Source organism: Petaurus breviceps, unplaced genomic scaffold (genome assembly GCF_028583685.1).
Source record: "Petaurus breviceps papuanus isolate PSGF00001 unplaced genomic scaffold, PetGlider_PUasm1.0 186, whole genome shotgun sequence".
NCBI classification, from domain to species: domain Eukaryota; kingdom Metazoa; phylum Chordata; class Mammalia; order Diprotodontia; family Petauridae; genus Petaurus; species Petaurus breviceps.
The window spans coordinates 33648900-33671645 of record NW_027185798.1 but is presented as its reverse complement, the minus strand read 5'-3'; the positions used below and the strand labels follow the sequence as shown (position 1 = coordinate 33671645).

General features: G+C 43.5%; 2 protein-coding genes across 5 annotated transcripts in view; one reads left to right on the top strand and one right to left on the bottom strand.

Annotated features, from left to right (window-relative positions):
• The window catches only part of GPR89A (G protein-coupled receptor 89A), a 42588-nt gene extending 33632 nt beyond the window's left edge, over positions 1-8956 (top strand). For all 4 annotated transcript variants that reach the window (XM_069090173.1, XM_069090172.1, XM_069090171.1 and 1 more), the window contains 3 exons: positions 4163-4252; positions 8153-8218; positions 8334-8956. In XM_069090173.1, coding sequence (XP_068946274.1) covers positions 4163-4252; positions 8153-8218; positions 8334-8540 — 363 coding nt within the window. In that variant the 3' untranslated portion in view covers positions 8541-8956. The remainder of the gene's footprint in view (positions 1-4162; positions 4253-8152; positions 8219-8333) is intronic.
• A 587-nt stretch (positions 8957-9543) lies between these two features.
• PDZK1 (PDZ domain containing 1) overlaps positions 9544-22746 on the bottom strand; it is a 37506-nt gene continuing 24303 nt past the window's right edge. The window contains exons 5-10 of the mRNA XM_069090170.1: positions 22303-22439; positions 20197-20392; positions 18077-18273; positions 11793-12014; positions 10877-11167; positions 9544-10024 (exon numbers count right to left, since the gene is read on the bottom strand). Of these exons, the coding sequence (XP_068946271.1) occupies positions 9980-10024; positions 10877-11167; positions 11793-12014; positions 18077-18273; positions 20197-20392; positions 22303-22439 (1088 nt within the window). The 3' untranslated portion in view covers positions 9544-9979. The remainder of the gene's footprint in view (positions 10025-10876; positions 11168-11792; positions 12015-18076; positions 18274-20196; positions 20393-22302; positions 22440-22746) is intronic.

Sequence of the window (22746 nt, the reverse complement as noted above, 5' to 3'; positions counted from 1 at the left end):
AGAGTTGTTTGAATATCCTAATTTATTCTGCTTTTCTTTGTTTTGTTTAATACAAATGAGAATTGTTTAGGGTCTAACCTACCCTACCAGACTTCTATTTCCAGAGGATTCCAGACTTTTTCATGCTGTTCCACTTAGTGTACTACACTCTGCATACCAGGCTAACCGATCTACTTACTGTTCCAAGCATTTGGTCTTCTTTCTCCTGGTTTCATGCCTGGAATGCCCTCCATCTCTCCCCACCTTTATCTCTTAGAATTCTTAGCTTCCATCAAAGAGGTGGACTTCCAGTGAAGATGGCAATTTAAAAGGCTCTGGGCAACCTTAGCTCCCCTGAGAAACACTTATTAACAATGAGAAAAAACTTCAAATCAAATTTCAGAACAAAAGTGTTGCTGAGCCCTTCCATCCCATACAAGATGACATGAAAAGGCAGGCCTTAAAATAGGGATCAAGGCTTGCTGGCAGGAGATACAGGAAAACCAGGCTGAGTGGCCCTTAGGGGGTCCAGGGACACCCCTAAAGATCAGTTTAAAGCCACTGTCATCTCTGGTGGGGCTGTTCTGGTAGCTAAGGCCTGGGGCCAAAGAACAAAGCCACAGATATTTGGGTAAATGACTTCATAGGGACATGGGGCAGTATGATGACCAGAGATTTGTAGTAACCCTAAGAGACCAGACTAAAGCTAGTGGGGCTGAGGCCTGGGGCCTTGGACTTCCAGTCAGTGACTATACAGGGATACTAGCTTGGGTATGGCTCACAAAGGGAAGAGTGGCTTAGTGGAGACTGGATTTTGATTTCATATAAATCTAACATGCTGCATGTTTGTTTTTTTCTCCCCAAGAGAAAATAGAGTATTCTAAAACCTTCAAGGGAAGATACTTTAATTTTCTAGGTTATTTTTTCTCTATTTACTGTGCAGTCCTAAATACTAAAAAGGCCAGCAAAACCCATTGGGGAATGTCGCAGACTGTCATGGGGGAAAAGACTAGGAGCCAACACTGTCTATCTCCAGTCCCTCTATGAAAGGGCTGTGGAAGAAGGCGGGGTCTGGTCCCATGCAGACTTCTGCCCAGAGATGTCCAAACTGTAGAGGAGGCAGGACTTAGGCCCAGTACAACATTGTCTTACTGTGAGAGGACAGCAGGAGAGAGTACTTTGGCCTAAGTCATTCAACAGTTCAAGAGGGTTCAGAGCCTGGGACTGGCACAAAGTCCTAACCCAAGAAATAAAACTATAAATATGAGGAAACGAAGGAGGGGAAACCCTCTATAATATAGAAATAGAGGTTCAAAGAATCTCAAGATTAAATTCCAGAGAAAAGAGATAATTCTTAAAATAATCACAACTTGAACCTTAGGAAAAAAAGAATCAATTGATCACAAGAACTCCAAGATTAGATTGAAAAAAAATGAATGAAAAGCTGAAACAAGTTAAAAAGTGAAATTAGAATACTTGGAATAAGAATCAATAGCTTGGAGCAAAAAAAAATATCAAAAGCAAAAATGGGAAATTTTATCCAGGTATCTGACACCCTGGAGAATAGGCTGGAGGAACAGAACTCAGTGATTCAATAAGAAGAAATATGAGAACAAAATCCAAAGACTGAAAACTATGGAGAATAAGATAGGTACTCTCAACAGCAGCTGGCAGGAAGCAGGATGAAGAGAGAGAATTTCAGATTCATCAGACTCCTTGAAAAGGTTCTACACATCGTATTTCAAGAAATAATTTTTTGCTATTTTGTTATATTAAAAGGGGGGGCTGGAGAAAGTTAAGATTCTAAGGAAAATATAAGGAAGCGGTGTGAGCATACTCTTCCTCATGACTGGGGGGTGGGCTTAGAAGAATATACAGACATGGAGGTTTAGGGATGAATGGCACAAGCCAATGATGCTTAAAGGAACCATTATGTAATGATACAATATCCACTTCATACACACACATGCATATATATGCATACACATACACACACGCACACATGGCATGTGTAGAACATGGCCAGCCCATCAGAGTTGCACTCTCTGCAGTAGAGTTTGAATGCATGACAGTTTATTTCCAGAAAAGACCACAGGGTCTGATGTCTTATCCTGCCAGGTGATCTTCAGAATCTTCCTCAGACAATTCAAATGGAAGCGATTCAGCTTCCTGGCATGGCGCTGGTAGACTGTCCAGGTTTCACAGGCATATGGCAATGTCAGCACAACGGCTCTGTAGACCCTCAGTTTGGTCAGCAGCCTAATACACTCTTCTTTCCCACACTTTCCTTCGGAGCCTCCCAGTCCCAGCTAGCTCTGGTAATGCATGCATCAAGTTCATTATCAGTGTGTACATCCATGGCAAGTATATTGCCAAGGTAAGTGAACTTCTCCAAAGCATTCAGAATTTCTCCAATTGCTATAAAAGATGGTTCTACATAAAAGAACAAAAAAATCAAGTTTACAAAGTATGCTTCAGCATGCATTCAGAGTTCACCAATTCTCTCTCTGGAGATGGATAGCATTTTTCATGATTGGAGCTTTGGAATCGTCTCAGATTGGTATCTTGATGAGAACAGCAAATTCTTCACAGTTGGTCGTCCTTACAATATTGCCACGACTATGTACAATGTTTCTGGTTCTGCTCACTTCAGTTTGTGGAAGTTCATGTAAGTCTTCCTAGGTTTTTCTGAAACCTTTCTGCTCATCATTTCCTATAGTATAGTAATATTCCATCACAATCATATACCCCAACTTGTTCAACCATTCCCCAGGTGATGGGTATCCCTTCAATATACAGGAAGGCAATCTTAGGAAAAGGCTGGATCACCACGTGTTAGGGATGTTTTCAGGAAGATTCTTACTCAGTTACAGGTTGAACCAAGTGGTCTGTGAGGACCTTTTGCAGCCTGGCCTTTAATTCATACCCACTCCTGGAAAACCATGTAAACAATGCTTTCCTAATGCTGAATCAGCACCTCTTTGTTTGGAAAGGGAGACCCATTTATCTTTCCCAAAAGCAGTCAGTATGTGTACTGTGTCGATAACTCTTGTCTTTTTTCATTTATGTTGACGGCTTTCCATCTCATCTTAATTTCACAAGTCTGAGTTTACCAAAAAAAAGTATTGTACCTTTATCAGTGCTGAGAGAGGATATGCAGTTACTGCCTTTGATATTTGACTACCTTGCTCATACGATGCATTCCACCTCTGAAAAGGCGTCTGTAACTTTGCATAAATAGATCTTAGATTTCAGTTGCAGCAGTTTCTATTCAGATACCTTTCAGAACTCTACCATGTAGTACAGGGATTCTACCCCACACCCGGCCCTCAAAACTGCCTGTGACTCGAGTCAGTACAAGAAGAGAAAAGCCTGCGTGTCATAGTGAAACTTCCTATCAGGGTTAGCTACTCTCCGGAGCTTGCCTAAGAAACCCCTGGAACTCTTTTTTTCTTAGGATAGAGGGATAGAATTTTTGCAGCCAGATATGTATGAAGTGGTCTTACAATTTCATACAAAATGATTTTTTTCTGCTATGGGGTAAATAACCAAATAGTCTTCAGTTCTTTCCCCTTTATTAGTATTCTTTAATTGCATGTAAAAGCTGTCATTTTTCTTATCCTTCCAATCTGTGGGCACTGCTTGAGTTAGTTTGCTCTGCTTTCTTCTCAAGATAATCTTTAAACATTGGGCTTAATCTTTCTCTAGCTATTTTAATCATTATTTACTTGCCCCCCAAATACACCCATTGTGATCTCATATAAGTGGATCACCCAGCCACTCGATGCAAAATGAGGCCATGTGGGTAAGGGCAAGAGGGCTGACTTTGGGGTCAAAAGACCTGAGGCAAGGGGCAGCTAGGTGGCACAGTGAATAGAGCACCAGCCCTGAAGTCAGGAAGGCCTGAGTTCAAATCTGGCCTCAGAAACTTGACACTTAACTGGCTGTGTGACCTTGGGCAAGTCACTTAACCCCAATTACCCTGCCTTCCCCCTCCAAAAAAAAAAAAAAACCTGAGACAAATCCAGATACCATGACCTCATCTGCAAAATGAGAAGGATAGACTAAAGGATCTCTAAGAACTTCTCCAGCTTCAAATCATATAGTCCTATGTAGAGATTACAGTATCATGACCATGTTCTCACTGTAATTTTAAAATTTCTTTTCCTTATTTTTGTGACAGGTAAAATTCTGGTCCCAACACATTTCCTTTATCCTTGTTGGAATAATAATTGTCACATCTATCAGAGGATTACTGATCACTCTTACCAAGGTATTGTGCATCTAGTCGTAAAAAGTATGGACTAAGGGAGAGTTATGTTTAGAATATACAAGTGACATAAAAAGATGAGTAATTTTTTATATGACTGAAATAGAATCAAAATGGTTATCAGGAATTGAAACCCAAGAGAAATGAAGGGGAAACATCTAGCTTCTTTCAATGTATTCAAGTCATCAGCACTACATCCCAGGGCACTGAAAGAACCAGCAGGTGATTGCTGGGCTACTGTCAGTGACCTTTAAAAGGTGTCATTATTTTCTGAATTAAAAAAAAAGAAAGAACGAAGTCTGCAAGGCATGGGCCATTAAGCTTCATTTAATTGCTATCAGAATCCTAGTTTGTGAATGTTTTAAAAGAATCAGTAATCGCAAAGAGCAGTCGTGGCTTTGAATACCTCATTTCTTTTCCCACAGAGTAAATAAAGTATCATCTCAGATGAACACTGTGAACATTGTACTCTTAGATTTCAGTAAAACATTGAGCATCGTCTCTCTCACTGTCATTGTGGACAAAGTGGAGAGAGCTGGGCTGGGAAAGAATACAGTGAGGTGCATTACTGGCTAAGTGACTCAGTTACTCGTGCCCAGTGGGGTCCAGCCTGGGGGTCTGGCCTTGGCTCCACGCTCTTCAATATTCTTGTCAGTAATCTGGACGCTAGATAGACTCATAGATGGCACGACGCTCGGAAGGCTGATAAACATATCAGGTAATAGATTTAGAAGGTCTTAACAGACTGGAATAATGGCCAGATCTACTGAGATAAAGTTCAGCGAAGATAAATGTAAAAGTCCTGTACTTACACTATAAAAATCAACGAATTACAATTAACATTCACAGTTACAAGCTGGACAGTAACGAGAGGCGCAGTGGTGTGATGAAAAGGGGAGTTAGGAAACCTGGGTTCAAATCCCAATCGCTGATTGACTACCTGTGTGACTTTGGACAAGTCCTCTCCCTCCTTGGTTACATTTCCCCTCCTGGGAGTGAAGGGGTCAAACTGGATGCCCCCTGACATCAGTCTCTGCTCATGATCGATGACTTTGTAATCCTGGTGGGTCTGACCATCTCTGAGGTTGTGTTTTCAGTTTCAGGAACCACATTTGAGGAGGGACATTGACAAAATGGAGTTTATCCAGAGGAGAATAACCAGGAAAATGAGGAAATTTAAGATGATGCCATATAAGGATTGGTTTTAGGAACTAGGAAGGGTTAACCAGTGGGGGGGGGAGGGGGAGGGGAGACCTAGAGGAAATAGGCTAATTGCCTTTAAGTGTTCAAAGGGATTCCATCTGTAACTGACTGTGCTGGGTCTCAAAAGGTGCTTTAGGTCAGAGTTGCAGACAGCACACTTAGGACTAAATAAAGGAAAACATTTCCTAACAATTAGAACCATCCAAAAATTGGAAGGGTTGCCTTTGGCCATATAGTGGGTTTTTTCTTTGGTCTTCGGATGAAATGAGAGGATCAAGTTTCAGGAAGGTTGTAGAGGGGTGTATTGTTCAGGTATTGGTTGGACTAGGTAGCCTCAGGAGTCTTCAGACTCAGAGCTCTTGTGGTTTTGTAAAAACGTTCAACTATGTTAGCCACTGAACAAATAAGACCTCTTCCTAGAATAGCAGTGTTAAAGAAGACAGAAACAGCTCTTTGCATCCTCCCTGCTGCCCTCTCTTCTCTTTCGCAGCCCAGCTCCTGGAGAAGGCTGTCTATACTGTGGCCTCTCTGTCCTCACCTTTTCTCTCCTGCAGTTTTCAGTACCTTTTCTTCTGGTTACCAGCCACCATCCCATTGCCTCTTTCCCCCTGCCTTTGAAATCCCCTCCCTTCTTTCAAAGCTCAGCTCAGGGGCAGCTAGGTGGCCCAGTGAATAGAGCACTGGCCCTGGAGTCCGGAGGACCCGAGTTCATATACGGCCTCGATTTACTAGCTGTGTGACCTTGGGCAAGTCACTTAACCCCAATTGCCCTGCTTTCCCCCCTCCAAAAAAAAGCTCAGCTCAAGTACTGTCTCCTAAAAGAGAGGCCTTTCCTGATTTCCCCCAGGTGTTACTTGCTTCCCTAAACAAACAAAATACACAACACCTTGTTTTGTATTTACTTATCTGTGTATATGTTCTGCATTGGATACACATACACACACACTCGCACGCACATGGGACCATAAATTTAGAGTGAGGAGGAACCTCAGAGATCGTCTAGTGCAACTTCCTCATTTCACAGAAGAGGAAATGGGTTGGGAGAGGGTCAGTGACTTGTCCAAGGTCATCTAGGTAGCAGAGTGATGCCAGGCTCAGCATTCTTCCCACTGCCTCCTAAAAGCTCTTTGGTTAGAATGGAATCCCAGCTAGGCCTAGGTATTTTAGAGGCATCAGGCAAGGACAAGGGAACATTTATGTGACCAGGTAGGAAAGCTCGCCATGAAAGGCCTGCTTCTGGAGAGAATGGGGGAAGCTGGCTGCTTTCCTCTGATCAGTTTGGGAAGGCTACAGGGAAGGAACTGAGCATTTCAGGAGCTGTTAGAATGGTGGGAAAAAAAATAAATGGTTAAGGGGATTTCCAGGCCTATAGCAGCTTCCCAGGAGTAAGAGGAAGGAGTTGCCCCAAGGTGACAGTGGGGGGTCCTGATAAAGCCCAACTTCTCAGCCCTCCAGTTTAAATAAATTAAAAATACAATGAAGGGAGGGAAGAAGAGCAAAGACCTTCAGAAGAAAACTGCTTTTCAAGTAAGGAAATGGAAAGAATAAGAAGGTATGAGATAGTCCAACAAAGGAGATTTTGAGTGAATGGGTGACAATAGCTAGCATGTCAAGCATTTATTAAGCACCTACTGTGTGCCAGGCCCCGGGCTAAGAGGTAAAAGCAGCCCCCGCCCTTGAGGACTCGCTGGTCCAATACCTGTGTGCACGCATGGCACCGAGAGAACTGCAGGTAAAGCTGACGAAGGACACTGAGACGAAGGAAGCCTGGGCTTTAGCTGAGAATCAAAGACAAGAGGAAGAGATGAGGAGGGAGAGAATCCCAGACGCAGGGGCAGCTGGGAAATGCCTGGAGCCGGGAGATGGAGGGGCTTCTGCCGGGACCTACTAGGAAGCCTCACCAAGTGCATGGAGGGAGGTGGGCATGGGAAGACTGGGAAGGTGGGAGGGGCTTCACACCGAATCCTGGAGTTTATGCAGTGTTGGGGAGGGGCAGGCTGCCTGCCGGGGTTGGGATGGTGCTCCAGGAAGAGGAATTGGCAGCTGTGTGGAAGATGCCCTAGGGTGCAGAGAGTCCATGCAGGCAGACCCCCTCCCCGCCCAGCAGCCATTGCTGCAATCGAGGCTCCAAGTGACCAGGGTCTACCAGGGAGAAGGGGGCACACAAGAGGCAGTAATGCGGAAGTTTGGAAAGGAGTTTGCATGTGTTACTTTGTCTGATCTCACAGTCCCTGTCCCCTCTCCAGTCAGATAGTCACAACAGGTGTCACCACTTCACACATGAACAGAGAGAGGTTCCATGACCAGCCCCAGATGGCATATCTGCCGAGGCTCCCAGGCAGGAGACTCACTCAGGGGAAAAGCCAAGGGCATCTCATCCTTCGAGTGTTTAACTTGTCAGAGAGAGAGCAGAGATCCTGAGCCTGTTTGGTGGCTCACCCTGCTGCCATCATCGATTTGGGCCAGCAATGTGAAGACAGCCATGTCGACAAGATGCTCAGCTGACCACTGACCATGCTAGTGAGGTTACACCCCAAGCCTCCAGACCCTCCCCTAAGAGCATGCCCTCCGGCGGCCCTCTAGAGCACCAGCACACCTCTCACTGCCCCTGTAGGCCCCATTACTGCTCTATAACAGGCAGGCTGCAGGACTCCGTATGCCGCCATTGTCATTTCACGTTTCTCTCCCCTTTTTTTACAGTTCTTTTACGCCATTTCCAGCAGCAAGTCCTCCAACGTCATTGTCCTGCTCTTAGCACAGATCATGGTAAGTGGGGCAGCCACCATGGTCATTAGCCCTCTGGAGGGTCTGCTGTCCCGCCCCTGTAACTAGGCTCCCTTGGAGGTGCTTCCTGGCCTGACTTGTGTTCTCTGATCCCCAGGGCATGTATTTTGTCTCGTCAGTGCTTCTCATCCGGATGAGCATGCCCCTTGAGTACCGCACCATAATCACGGAAGTCCTGGGAGAGCTGCAGTTCAATTTCTACCACCGCTGGTTTGATGTGATCTTCCTGGTCAGCGCTCTCTCCAGCATCCTCTTCCTCTACCTGGCGCATAAGCAAGCTCCTGAGAAACACATGACACCATGAGCAGAGAAGACTTGAGCCTGTCTCAGACTGCTGGAAGCCTGAGAGGCTGTGTCAGAACAGCAGAGAGGAGGGAGACTCGGGGGCTGGGCTCTTTGGGGAACAAAAGTGCTCTGGTGGCTTATCCTGCCTCCCACATCTCTATACCTCCTCCCATAAGGAAACAGTGATTATTTGTGTTATCAGGACTGGCAGGAGAGAGGATAAGCAGATCCAACCTTCGGGCCATGGAAGATTTTCTGTGTGCAATATGGTGCCCACACTGGAAAAATCAAAGAAAATGACACTGGAAAGCCAAGGCAGAAGGGATTGATTGCATTGTGACTATTCTTTGGTGATTTTTTTTGTTTGTTTAAATTCCAATTTCATCAAAAATAAGAAAAGGAAACTGGAAGTCATTAAAATCAGTTTTTGTGGTACACTAGTTTAAATTTACTTCTTATGTCCTACTTGGGAACATTTTGCCCAGGTAAGACCACAGGCCATGGGAGCGTAAACTGTGCTCACTGGAGTTGGAGCCCCAAATTGACAAATGGAACACAAGCCCCCCTACATTTAATTATAAGCACAAAGGGTGACTGCTTTTGGCTAGGAAGTTCCTTTTTTTGACTTAACACAGTAGCTTTATGTTGATATGTCAGTATGTCTTCTGTGTTGATCACCTAGAGGTCGGCTGAAAGAAATTCTGCCAGGGAAACAGCCTTTAAAGTCTTCCTTTCAGCCATAAGATTATTTGAGTATGGAGTATTCATTTAGAGGTTGGAGGAGAGGAAATGGGATGAGGCTATAAGAAGCCATGGGGTGGGCAAAGGGCACTAATGGAAGCGAGGGGACACATGCTGTAGGTCCAGCTCTGCCACAGCTCTCAAATCCCATCCAGCTCAAAGGGTTGATGAGGCTGGGGCTTCCTATCCTCGCCATGCCCTAGCTTTCTAGTAAGAACTCAGGCCCAAGATGTTTAGCTGGCATCCAAAGCAGCTGCAAAGGAAAACACCACACACTCAGGTCACACAGATGGTGCAGAGGTTTATTCTTCATCGTTACACACTGATACATAGCATACTATTTCTAAGAAAGGCTGATCATCTAATGAGCAACTGTCTCCTCTACTAATAGTGAATCACCTTTGGTGCTGGAGGCATAGGCCTGTATGAGAGGCTTAACTACACCTCTCTGTCTCATACAATCACTTGAGAGGGAATGAAAATGCCTCACGGGGTTCTCATCTTCTAAGTTAACCACAAGTGAACTGGCTGTCTACAGCAGTCATCCCTATGATGGGTGACAGGAAAAGACCAAGGACTTCTCCCTGGTGCAGGTTCACATGGAGTCCTTCCCTGTGGGATTACTTTCTTCACAACAGGTAACTGCTTTTTTCTTTAAGAGACTATTATTCCTGTCAAATTCCAGGACATTCTATTCAAAGCCAAGGATTGGTATCATCACAACTCAGTGTCTTCAGAGCCAGAAGAACTTGTGCTGTCAGCCTGCACAGAAGAAAAGGACAAAAAATTACTTACAAATGATGCAATTCAAAAACCCAGGGATCATCTTCAAAGAATGTCCCAAGGAGTCAATCCATAAGAAGATTCAATGCAGAAAGAAGCAGGACACCTGAACTCTGATCCTGGTTTTGCCTCTGACTTCCTGTTTGACTTAAGGCCTCTCTCTCCAAGGAGACAAAAGGCATGAGCATTAAATCTGGAATAACAGTGTAGTTGACATCCACTAGGACCATTATGGCTAAATAATTTAAGAAAATCAGTGCTTTCTTCCTAACAAGCCCAGAGTGCAAAACCTACAAGGAATGTCTTCCTGTTATGAACTTGAAATTTTTGCTAAAGCATCAATCTGGAGTCTGTGATCTTCTGGAAGGAATGCTGGATGAGTATTCAGGAGACCTCCAGGCCCTGCTCTGCCACAGACCCACAGTGTGACTTGGGGCAAGGCCATCTACCTCTCTGGTTTCTGGGTTCCACATCTAAATATTAGAGTTGGACTAGGTAATTTTCCAGCCCTAAAATTCTGTGATTCAGTAACTTGCCTCTGAAGATTCCAGAAAAAAGTCATATAGAGGAAGAAGCAATGAACTCTTGAGTCCCTGCTTTGTGTATGACTTTGGACAATCACAACCCCTCTCTGGGCCTTTCTCCCCATTTGCAAAATGAGACAATTGAACTAAAGGATCTGATAGTCCTTTCTATTCTATAACAGGATTCATTTTCCTGAAGGGTTATATTCTTTGGTGACTATAGATTGGGGGTACAACTAATTAGCTGAAAATCCATATAAAATGAACCTGAAATCCCAGTGGATTTTAAAAAGTCCTGATCACTTACTCTTTCTCTTGGCATGGGTGATGCTTTCTCTGGTTCGACTGGTGAGTCCTCAGTAGAATCAGGGGAATCCGTCAATGGATCCGCCATGGAGGAAAGAATAGGTATTTTTTTAGCCTGAAAGTGATCATAGGCCTTCTTTCCACAGACCAGTAGAATGACACTCTTTCCGCTGTTCTGGATTTTTTCCACTACACCCTCATAGGATTCATCCATCACATTCACTCCATTCACTTCAATGATGTAGTCATCATCTTCTAGACCAGCCAGGTCAGCAGGGCTGCCCTTCTGTACCTGTGAACAGAGGCCCCAAGTGACTTCAATGTCTGTAGTGCCAAAAGACGTGTGACACTCACCTCCTTACTTGGGTAGTGAAGGTGGCAAGTTGGCCGTCTATTTTTAGCCCTGCTGGTAATTCACTTGCACATATTTTTCTCCATAAAAGCTGTGCCTCACGCCAATAGTAAAAGAAACAGTCGCATGCTATGCTGTATGTGACATCTAGTGTGGCGTCATGGGATTCCTACACTGTTCTCTTCAGAGATAAAGAGAGAGATCTCTGGATTCTCACGTTGTCATTCTTGCATAGCAGGACAGGGAGGCAACCTCTTCAAGACACAGTTGTAAATGTGGAGCAGAAAATAAGAGAACAAACAAGTGTGTCCGTCCCAATCCTGGTCCATACGGTGCCTCCGCAGGCTCAGAAAGGGCCACACTAACCACCTAGAAGACCTGGACTGGATTTTGAAAATGTTTATTTAGAGAGAATTGGGCAGGAAGTTATCTAAGAAATGAGGATTTCCCCAGGAAAACTTATGGGCTTGGGACCACATTGACAGCTATTCAGTAGACCTTGGGAGCTTAATTGTGGTCTCTCTGCTACCTAGTACTCTAGTGTATTTGAGCTAGGCAGTCTTACCTCTTTGATGAAGGAACCAGGCTGATCCCGAATCGCATTTAAGTGGAAGCCATAGCCCTGCTGGCCCTTGACCAGTCGGCAGAGCTTGGGCTTGTGAGTCTGCACTTCCTCAGGGGGGGCAGGGCTGGCGGCTGTGGGAGAAACAGCGGCAGGAACCTCCTTGACAGCACCATTAGGCAGCACTTGATTTTGAAGGTAGTAGAGAAATGGAGAAAACTGAGCCTTTGAAAAGAGAAATGCATGTTTGCCTTAATGGAAAGACCTTAGGCTTTGTGACAGGAATGTGTGCTCATTGCTTCCACTCAGGTCCCCAAAACCTAGGACTGTGTGTTGAAAATGTCACTACTTCACAACCAGAAAGGCTTTGATGGGACCGAGGCGGTGTGTATGTGGCGTATTTTACACATGTGCATAGAAATGAAAAAAGGAAATCCTGTTAGAGGAATGGACAGAACCTGTCCTGGTGGCTCAAGTTTCTTGTTTTATTTTTTGTGTCCCCTAGTCTGCAGAACTCCTTTTTCCTAGATGTCTGCAAACAAGTCTCTGACAAAACCTCTGTGCCTCAATTTGCATCATCTCCAAAATGGGCAGAATATGACTCTCCATTCTTAGAGGACTTCTGAGGATTAGGGAGCTAATTAGGGAGTCTGCCAAGGTCCTTGTTTCTGAAAGAAGGCAAGCACTACACATGAGACACCACGACTATATCATTGAGTTGTCCTGGAAAACAGGTCTGCTAAAAAAGGGACCGTCCAATCCACATCAAGTTTTAAGAATAGTGAGAATAGGCTCAGATTTTAAAAGTTAAATCTACTCCTTTGCTGCATACCTTTGGAAAGCCCTGGGATCTATTTTAGCTACTGCCTTAATAAACCATGCAACACACACATACACACACAACACCTCTAGTGACTGACTCCCTATCACCTCCAAGATCAAATGATAAAACCCTTTCTTATTCACAGTCATTCATAACTTCCCCCCACCCCTGCCTTTCCAGTCATCTTACACCTCCTCCTCCCCCACATTCCTGGAGATCCCATGGCACTGTCTTCATTGCTGTTCACTGGCCACCCCCCATGTCTGGGACGTTCTCTCTCATCACCGCCTCCTGGCTTCCTTCACGTCTCATAAAATCCCACCTTATACAGGAAGCCTTTCCCAATCCCTCTTAATTCTAGTGCCTTGCCTCTTGATTATTTTCACTTTATCCTGTGTAGAGCTTGTTTGTATAATAGCTGTTGGCATCTTGTCTCTCCATTAGACTGTAAGTTCTTTGAGGGCAGGTTCTATCTTTGCCTCTACACCCCAGTGCTTAGCACAATGCCTGGCATATAGTAGGCCCTTAACAAATGTTTATTGACTGACCACGCAGTAGAACCACTAGCAGTCTCTTTCCTTCCAAACCCATCCTCCCCCTGCTCCTACCAACCACCCCCCCAACCAATGAAAAAATGTAGTCACCATAATGATACTTCATCGTGTTACACCAAAGTGAGACTTTGTACTTAAAAACCATCTCATCTTAACCACAAGACCACATTGTCTTCCTTTCTGAATAAGAACTGCAATAATTTAGAACTTCCTAACTGCCCAACTCAAGGGATTAAATTCAGACCTTTTCAGGGGTACATTTGTATAAATGTTCCTTATCAGTCATTTTCCATATCTTAAAAGAAAGTAGAGGGCAACAAAATTTTTAAATGACTCATGGCAAGAAAAGTTAATTCTAGTCATTCTATATCTCAGCCCTCAATACAAGTTCGTAAAATTACCTGGCAGTAACATTATGTCTCCATCCAAAGGCATAAAAGGTCAATACTGCTAAACCTCTAAAAAGGACGGTTTTCACTTTTTGCCTCTAAACCCTCATCACCCACTCACCTTAAAAACTTCTTCAATCCTGTTTATCCTCATTCAGTTTCAGGACAATCAGTCAATAAGTATTTTTATTTTGTTTTTGGTGAGGAGACCCAGAACTGAGGTCTCTTATCTTCCTTTATACACAAACTGCCCTTTGATTTTTGAGTCTTACCTTTTATTTTAGGGATTGGATCTGTGATTTCATTGGTATGGGGAACCCCAAGTAAAGAAACTCCCTCTAAATGTTCTCCAACTGTCAATAAGTATAAAGCACCTAGTATGTGCCAGGAATGATGGTAAGGCCTAGAGATTTACAAAGAAAGCAAAAAATAGTCCCCACTGTCAAGGAGCTCACAGTCTGATGGGAGAGACTACAAGATATAGAAAGGAAAGAGACAATCAACAGAGGAAAAGGACTAACATTAAGGGAAACCAGAAAAGGCTTTTAGAAGGTGAGATTGCAAATCCTCTAGCATATCCCTAGAGGTATCCCTTTAGGGTTGTTCTCAACCCTTTATCAACATTATTTGCATATGATTGCTCAACCAATTATGAATAATGAACCATCATCTTCCTCTTATTTCTCCGTCTTGACTGTGGTACCCTATCTTGAGAGACTATCCAAAGCCTTGATGAAACCCTAATAGACCATCTACTGCATTTCCCCACTTTCCTAGCAGCCCTGTTTGGAAAAAAGAAAAGGTTAGTTTGGCACGACTAATTCTCAAACTCCTAGTACAATCCTTCCTCTTCTTGCTGTTCCCCAACTCTTTGTTTAACAGTGTCTTCTAAGATCTCCTAGAGAATCGACATCAAGCTTACCAGTCCATTTGACAGAATGGGCATAGAATCTTAGATCTGGAGCCTCAAAGGCCATCTGATCAACCCTCTCATTTTATAGATGAGACAATTGAGGATTAGGGAGATTAAGAGCTGCTTAAGATACTATTTCCTTTAATCAGTACATTTGCTTACCTTCCGGCTCCTCTTCTCCCCCCTATACTTCCTCCAAGATTTACAACATTGGTTCTTCGATCATATCTGTAAGGTTGGTTTTCCCCCAGTACTCTCAATTGTATTTCACCGGGCCCTAAAATGTAGACTCATTTAAACCATTTACATGCTGACTATCTCTTCATCTATTTTGAACTCAAATTCCCTCTCAATGATCTACCCTTTTCAGTTTGAAGATTTCTTCTTGATGGAGAAAACCCATTCAAAATGAGTTGCCCTGTTCTGCTTTCATAAGTTAACATTAAATCATAGCCCAATAAAGACAAGCAGCCAGTATTAGCCAAGGAGAGGAAGAGAAGGTAAGAAATAGCTGTGAGTCTGGCATTCTTCAGCAAAATCTCACAGCCCACAGTTAATTGGTATTGCAGCTACTATTTACCACTGGGGGCTGGCAGTTATCTGATAATTATTAATTACAGCCAACAGGGCCAGCAGCAGATAATTTAAGAACCTCTCTCTAACAAAGCCCTGATTGCTGCAAACTTAAGATAGTTTGGCCAGATAGTTTCCAAAGAAAAGTGGCAAGGAGTTATTAGAGGAAGCCCTGGGTAAGATGATAAGAATTTCAGTAGGTACAGAGAGCAATGAAATTGGTCCTGTGATTTACAAGCCTGGCACAGACTGATCTCTGCCAGAAGACTGAAGAAACACTACTCTCTAGTTTATTGGGAAGGAGGAAGTGTTTGTAACTGCTCAATCCAATGGCCTTAGTGCTTATTTGACTTCCTTCTAGATAGTATATGTTCCCCAAGTTTCCATGACATATATTCTTTTGGTCCTCCTCCCGATATGACTTTGGCATCTCCCAAGGCTCTGTCCCCGATCCTCTTCTCACTCTTCTTTGGTGATCTCACAGCTACAGTGGGTTCCCATGTCATGTCCATGCCAATGAGTCATGTATACATATGTGTATGTATATGTCTTACGTTTACATTTGTAGACTCAAGTGAATCTATGATCTCATCAGTTTAGGAGTTCCCATCAATGATGTGGATTACACACCATCTTGGGCATTTCTTTTTCACATTCTTCCAGAAGTTTCTCACAGGAGGTCCATTCCATATGCTGGCAGCCTTCTTTGCTTTTTCCCAACATCATGAAGGTACCGGTGGAAAACTCTGTCCGTCTCCCTGTTGCACTCTCCCTTTTGCCCCATGGCCAGCCCATTTTCTCTTCCTGTCATGCAATTCCTTGTTTTTGTCATTTACTCTTTTTCTCTTTGGAGCTTCTATTGGGTTATTTGTTACAGCCTACTCCCCTCCAGCATGTACTTTGCCCTTTAGGTGATGCTCATCTTTTCCAAATCAGTGCTATTGCCCACCTCACTTCTATGTAGCAGAGGAAGGAAAACCTTTGCTTTCACAGGAAGTATGGGGCTAGTTAAATGAGTTCTGCACTTTTCCTTCAAACGATCCCATCCATTCTCCTTCTTTCCAACTGTGGGCTCATTTCATGGTCCATTTCTACTGTTTGTCTCAAATACACATATCAATGAATGAGCTCTTTTAAGTGTCCATACAATTGCATGCCGAAATCTGGGCAATAGACATTCTTCATCTACTTTATCTTTTCTGTGTGGATGAACAAGCCAGACTTCTTTGAGTGATTACAGATCTCTTCCAGGAGATTCTACAGTGTCTTGGGGCATAATGTGAGACACAAACAGGAGCATCTGCAGCCATCACTGTCCACTCAATCCCTCCTTCACCCGTGTTCTGTGCTGCATCTCTCATAGTGGTTAATACCTCTATTGAGCACATGTCTCACCTGGCATTTATTATCAGTCATCTTCCAAGTAATCCTAAATGATCTCATTGTATGAAGAGGAATGAGCCCCTAAGGCAGCATTTTGTTCTACTGAATCAAATGCCTTATTTTATGTATAATTGGATCTTATATTCTCCATCTCTTTCCATTAATTGTGAGATGGAAACAAAACCCTTATAACAATTACACATAACCAAGCAAAAAAAAAGTTATTTCATTGTCCATGTTCAAGAAATATGCTTCATTCTGTACCTTCAATCCATTATCTCTCTGACCAGAGGTATGTTGGCCCTCTGTAATCATGGTTGGTCATTACAGGATAGGCATTTTCTCAAAAAATGCACATTTCTATAACCTTTTATTCCTGGAGAAGAGTGCATTATAATAATAATGGCCAGCATTTTATAGCACTTTGCATATAATATCTCACCTTATCATCACAACAATCTTGTGAGGGAGATGCTATTATTATTCCCACTTTACAGATGAAGAAACTGAGGCTGGAAGATGTTAAGTGACATACCCAAAGTCACAGAGCTAGCAAGTATCTGGGGAAAGATTTTAACTAAAGAAGGTCTTCCTGATTCCAGGTACAACACACTATGCACTATACAACCTAGCTGCCTAAGAACAATGATTATATCTGTGTCTTGAGCTGTGTCCCTAAAAATCAAATCTAATTATCTGTCATTCTTCCTATAGCATCTTTTCTCTATAAAGTTCCTATCTTCAATTGGCTGCAGTTATGAAAACACAACCCACATTCCTAAATCCTTTTGTTTCTGATCAGTTCTTCAGAATCCCAAGACATTTTCTAGGTTCCTTCCTGACATAGTCATTCTCATGTGTCTGTTTTGTTTGTTTGTTAAAAATGAAACAAACAAAACATTCTCACATAAATCACTGTTAGTGGGTAGTAGTTTTCAGGTTGGACAAGTCTCATCAGGCCTCCCTCATGTCCTCAGTACCCGGGATTGGTTCCGGCCTCAGATACTTAACACCCACACAAAAAAAGAACTGGCCATGTAACCTTGGCAAGTTACTTAACCCCAATTGCTTTAAAAAAAAAAAAGAACCTCAGGTCACTACCATTCAACAGAGTCACCAGCAGAAATTTACAGCTATGAGGCTGCTAGGGCCTAGAGTCAGGAAGCATTATCTTCCTGAATTCAAATCCAACCTCTTTCGGGAGCCCCTGCAAATTGCCTGCTTAACATTAAGATCAAACCTTTGCATTAATCAAGAATCACAAACAGTGCATAGGGCTTATCTGTCAGGCAGTCACCAAGCATTTCTTAAGCCCCTGCTACGTGCAGTCCCATGCACTGGGGAGACAAAGAAAGACAAAAAGCAATCCTGGCTCTCAAAGCTCATGGAGGAGCCAACATGTAAACAATTATGTACAAATTAAATATGAGCTAATCAGCAGCGGGGAGGCACAGTCATCAAGGAGAATTGAGAAAGGTTTCTTGGGGAAGATGGGATTCTAGCTGGGACTGAAATGGAGATCAGGGAGAGCACTCCAGCTATGGGGGACACACTGTGAAAATGCCGGGGATGAAATGAAAACTATTGCTTTCAGCAACAGCACTGTATGCCATGAAGCAAATATCATCGGGCTGTGTTCTTCTGTGACTTACCAGTCTGTAGATGGCATCAGTCTCCTTGTCTACCACCAGAAGTGAGGTCCGATCTCCACCTTTCCTAATCTTCTCCACGATGCTGTCATGATCCAGCATTTCCACTGACTCTCCATTGACAGCCACAAGCAGGTCATTATTCTTCAGACCAGCCGCTTCTGCAGGGCTTCCAGAATCTATGTCTTTGATGATCTGACCTATTCCCCATAAACCAAATGGTCAGAAAGGTTGTTCTCTTTCTGGGAAATGCCCCAACGATGGGAATGATGAGAATAAGGATAAGGATGTACAGATACAGAGGAGTAAAGGGCTCTCTGTATTATCTCTTAAACTGCCACAGTTTTAGATCTTAAGTGATAAAATCTATTCCTCCCTTCCATCCACTCACTCCAAATTAGGTAAGCATAGAAGTGTAACGCCCTTGGGAAATGCCCGTCCTTCCTGTCACCCCCAAGGGACTTTGTAGAATGGGGAAGTACATGCAACCTTCCTCCCTGCTCAGAATTCTCACAAGGCAGTAGGCTTGACCTTGAATAAGGAAAGATACTTTGGAAGTAAAAGAAAGTGTTGGGGTGGAAAATTTCAATTACACTCTACTTGAACAAAATAGTTTGTGTGCTTTAAATCTCAAAACAACTGGGGAAGGCAATTATCACCACTCTTTTTTTTTTACAAGTTTTACAAGTGGTTAAGCTAAGCTATGCATGAAGCTTGATGACAGACCCAAGGTCACAGAGTGAAGAATGAGGATGCTCTCTTCCCCACCCATTATTCCCTTATTCCTTATTCCCAGTCTCCTTCAACCTTCCCACACCAAAGTTCCAACCAAAAGCCACCCACCCTTTCCACTGTGTCCTCTGGAATGACTGTTCCATAGGCAACAAACTTGCCCTTTATCCTAAATCTTTTCTTCCCCCTCTCTTTCCATCTTCTAACCATCACTGAAACCTTGCTCCCCAGATGACACGGCCTTCTTGGCCACCCTTTCCAGTACTGGCAGCACCTTCATGCATTCCCCTTGGCTCACTGGTCAGGGCAGAACTGGAATACTCTTTGCTCACCAATGCCATTCCCAGATTCTCCCCCTACCTCCATCACTCAGTAACCTCTCTGTTTTAGAAGTTTATGCAGTTCATATCTACCACCCAATCAAAATCCTGCTAGCTCTTGTCTATAGACCTCCAGGTCACTCTCCTTCCTTCTTCATCCAGATCAGCACCTAGCTCACCATTTTTCTTTCCTCCCCACACTCCTGCCATTATATTAAGGGGCTTCAGAATACATACTGACTTTCCCTCCAACTCCCTTATCTCTCAATTCTGCAACCTACTCACTTCCCATGACCACTCAGCAACACACAAAGAAGGTCAGGAATTAGAGGTAGGATTGCAGTGTCCATCTTCCTGATTCCAAATGCAGCAGTCTAGCCACTAGACTATGCTGTCTGTCTCACAAACACATTGAAGGTGCTTAATAAATGCTTAAATTGATATTAATGGACTTTAATATACACATTGACTCCCCCTGAAACACCTTAACCACTTAGTTCCTCAACCTCCTCACTTCCCACAATCCTCTCCTCTACCCCACCTCCGCCACACAGGAAGATGGCCATACCTTTGTTCTTGCCATCACCAACAAATGTACAAAAAATGACTTAAATGTCAAAAAAAAGTCTGAATCCTCTTATCTGACCATAATCTATTGACTTTCCACTTATCCCTCTGTCTTCCCTTACCAAACTCTACCCTTCACTCATGCCATGACCTCTAATCCTTTAACCCATCAATTCTCCCCCAGGTCATCATCACCCCTGCTCTTACCACTCTCCCCTTTTTTCTCTACCTGACCCTTTAGTGAACATTCAACTCTATACTGACCTGTTTTCTTGAGTCTCTGCTTCCCCCTTATCATTTTTCCAATTGCTCCCTCCCAAGTCTCAGACTCAGATCATTCCTACCATCTTCTATCATAGTCTCTGGTATTGTACTCTACCCTGCTCTAAGGATTGATTAAGGTTGTCCCCACAGAGTGTCAGGGGAGCCTGACAGAACCCCAGGGTCAGAGTTTGATGGAGAAGAATCAGACAGTTGAGCCTAAGAAATTCGGAGGCTTCTTACCTTTCTGCTCTGGGCCTACTCTCAAGTAGAAACCATAGCCTCCCTTTTCCTTGGTCATGTCTACAATCCGGGGCTTGTGAGGAAGCAGCATCAGACTGGCTGTCTCTCTTTTGACTTTTATCTTATGATCACTGTAGTACTTGTCCATGTCCTTGTCTATCAGCAAAAACACAATTTGGCTTCCAGCCTTCTTCACCTGTAGAAGCATATAGAAGACAGTTATGTCCCCATGGATACATTGTCTAAATGCATAGACACGGCTTACAAGACAAAACCACAGCCCCAGGGATCTGATGCCAGGGAGTGAGCAAATCCCTGATTACAGCCCTCCTGGTTCTGGTGGCATAATGGACAGAACCTGAAGTCAGGAAGATCTGAATTCAAATCCTAACTGGCTGTGTGTCCCCAGGCAATTTACTTAACCTCTGTCAGTCTCAGCTTCCTCATCTGTAAAATGGGAATGATAACACAGTAGAAACTTAATAAGTGCATTTCTCCATCCTTTCCTCACCTTTTTTGAGATCAATCAACAAATATTTACTGTCTACTACAAAGGTAACTTGCTGAGCTCAAGAGATACAAAGGCAAAAGACAGTCCCTGACCTCAAGGAGCTCACAGTGTAACAGAGGAGACAACACAGAGACAACTATGTCATACAGGAGAAATTAGAGGGAATCAACAGAGGGAGGGGTCCCTGCATTGGGGAGACATCATCCCTGGCTTCAGGCAGGGCTTCGATCTCCTACTGTCCTTCTGCCTCTTAGCTATGTACCTTCTTTCTACCTTCCTCTACAGTTTTCTTTCTTTTTTCCCTCTTTTCCAGGAGGTTTTATTTCCCTTGCAAAGATAAAAAAATTCTTATGAGAAGGGGATTAGAAATATACAGAGGTCAGCATGAAAAAGGAACTATCAAGTAACTAGAACGCATGTTTGAACAAGGAAAAGGCAGCCATAAGGACCACCTTGTAAAATCCTAAATTCCTTCAGGTCTCGGCTAAAATCCTCCATTCTACAGGAAGCCTCAACCAGGCCCCCTTACCTTCAGCTTACCATCTTGTATATTTCTTGTTGAGGGCAGACAGGTGGAGCCATGGCGCATAGAGCCCCAGGCATTGAGAGGTTAAGTGATTTGCCCAGGGGCACATAACCAGTCTATGTCAGAAGTGGGACCTGAATTCAAGTTTCTGTGGCTTCCACACCAGCTTTCTAACTACTATACTCTACTATCTCTTATAGGAACAGAAGAAAAAATGAAAAATCTCCTAACAGATTTAGTTCAAATTTTTGGTGAGGATGTTTTGGAATGCTGTTTTCCATAAGTATGCTCTCATATGGGCAATCAGTAAATGGATGAATGAATGAAAAGGCATATATTAAGCCCTTACTATGTGCTAAGCGCTGTAATTATCACTGGCACTACAAATACAAGGAACTTATATCCTAGTGGAAGACAACACCTATGATGGGGCAATGGCAAAGGACAAAAATGTTTTGAACTGGAGCAGTCAGGTAGCACAGCAAGTAAGAGCACCGGCTCCAGAGTCAGGATGACCTGGGATCGAATCCGGGCTCAGACACTTAGCATCCACCCAGAAACACCTGGCCCTATAACCTTGAGCAAGTTAACCCCGATTGCTTTAAAAAAAATGTTTTGGACTGGGAGGTTACAGGAGTGGGGAGCAGAAACATCGGGTAATCCATTGACATGTCCTTTCTAGGAAAGGTAATGTTGATTTTGGTCCCAGAACTGGAGATTAAAAATGGAAATAGAAAAGGAGTCTGGGCAGTGGCAGGGCATGAAGGTGGCTGGAAAGCAGAAGCATGGTAGATACGTGTTAGTCTAGTTCTAGGGGTGTTTTACCAATCAAAACTCAGGGCCTCAAAGCAATGGTCCCTAGACCCAAAATGATATGGAACTGGCCTAAGACCTTATTCCAGGTCCTATATCAACTCTTCTATGTTACTAATCAGTCCGTTCCTTGGGTGTATGAAAATTCCTTCTGTCATTCTGGTTCACATCTGTCCTCTCCTTTCAAATCTTGTCACCAGTTTGAAGAAGAGAAGATTAAAGCAGCAGATGCTACTTCAGCAAAACTGGGCTATACCTTTTCAACCACCTCCTCATGACTGGCACTTTCCACATTCTCCCCATTCACTTCAATCAGACGGTCTTCAGATTGTACACCAGCCTTTGAAGCCACACCCTGGGGAACCAAGTCAGTCATGTATACTCCCTTTTTACCTAGAATAGAGGTAGGGGAAGGAAAGAAAGACAACACATCCAGGAAGCCGAAGGGCACAACTCTGGTTCATCAGCCCCTTGAACTTCCTAAAGTCTGAAAATGAAGAGACTTCATCTAATAAAGCTAAATTGGAGTTTCATATCTTTGTGGTTAATCCACTCTTTCTTAGCGAACAAGAACAAAACGCTGACTTCTCATCAGGAGGTAAAAGAGCGCGGTGCTTGGAGCCCTGCATAGAAGACATTGACTGATTTGCTCATAATTCTTGATCCTCTCTAAAATACAAGTGGGTTGTAATTAAGAGTC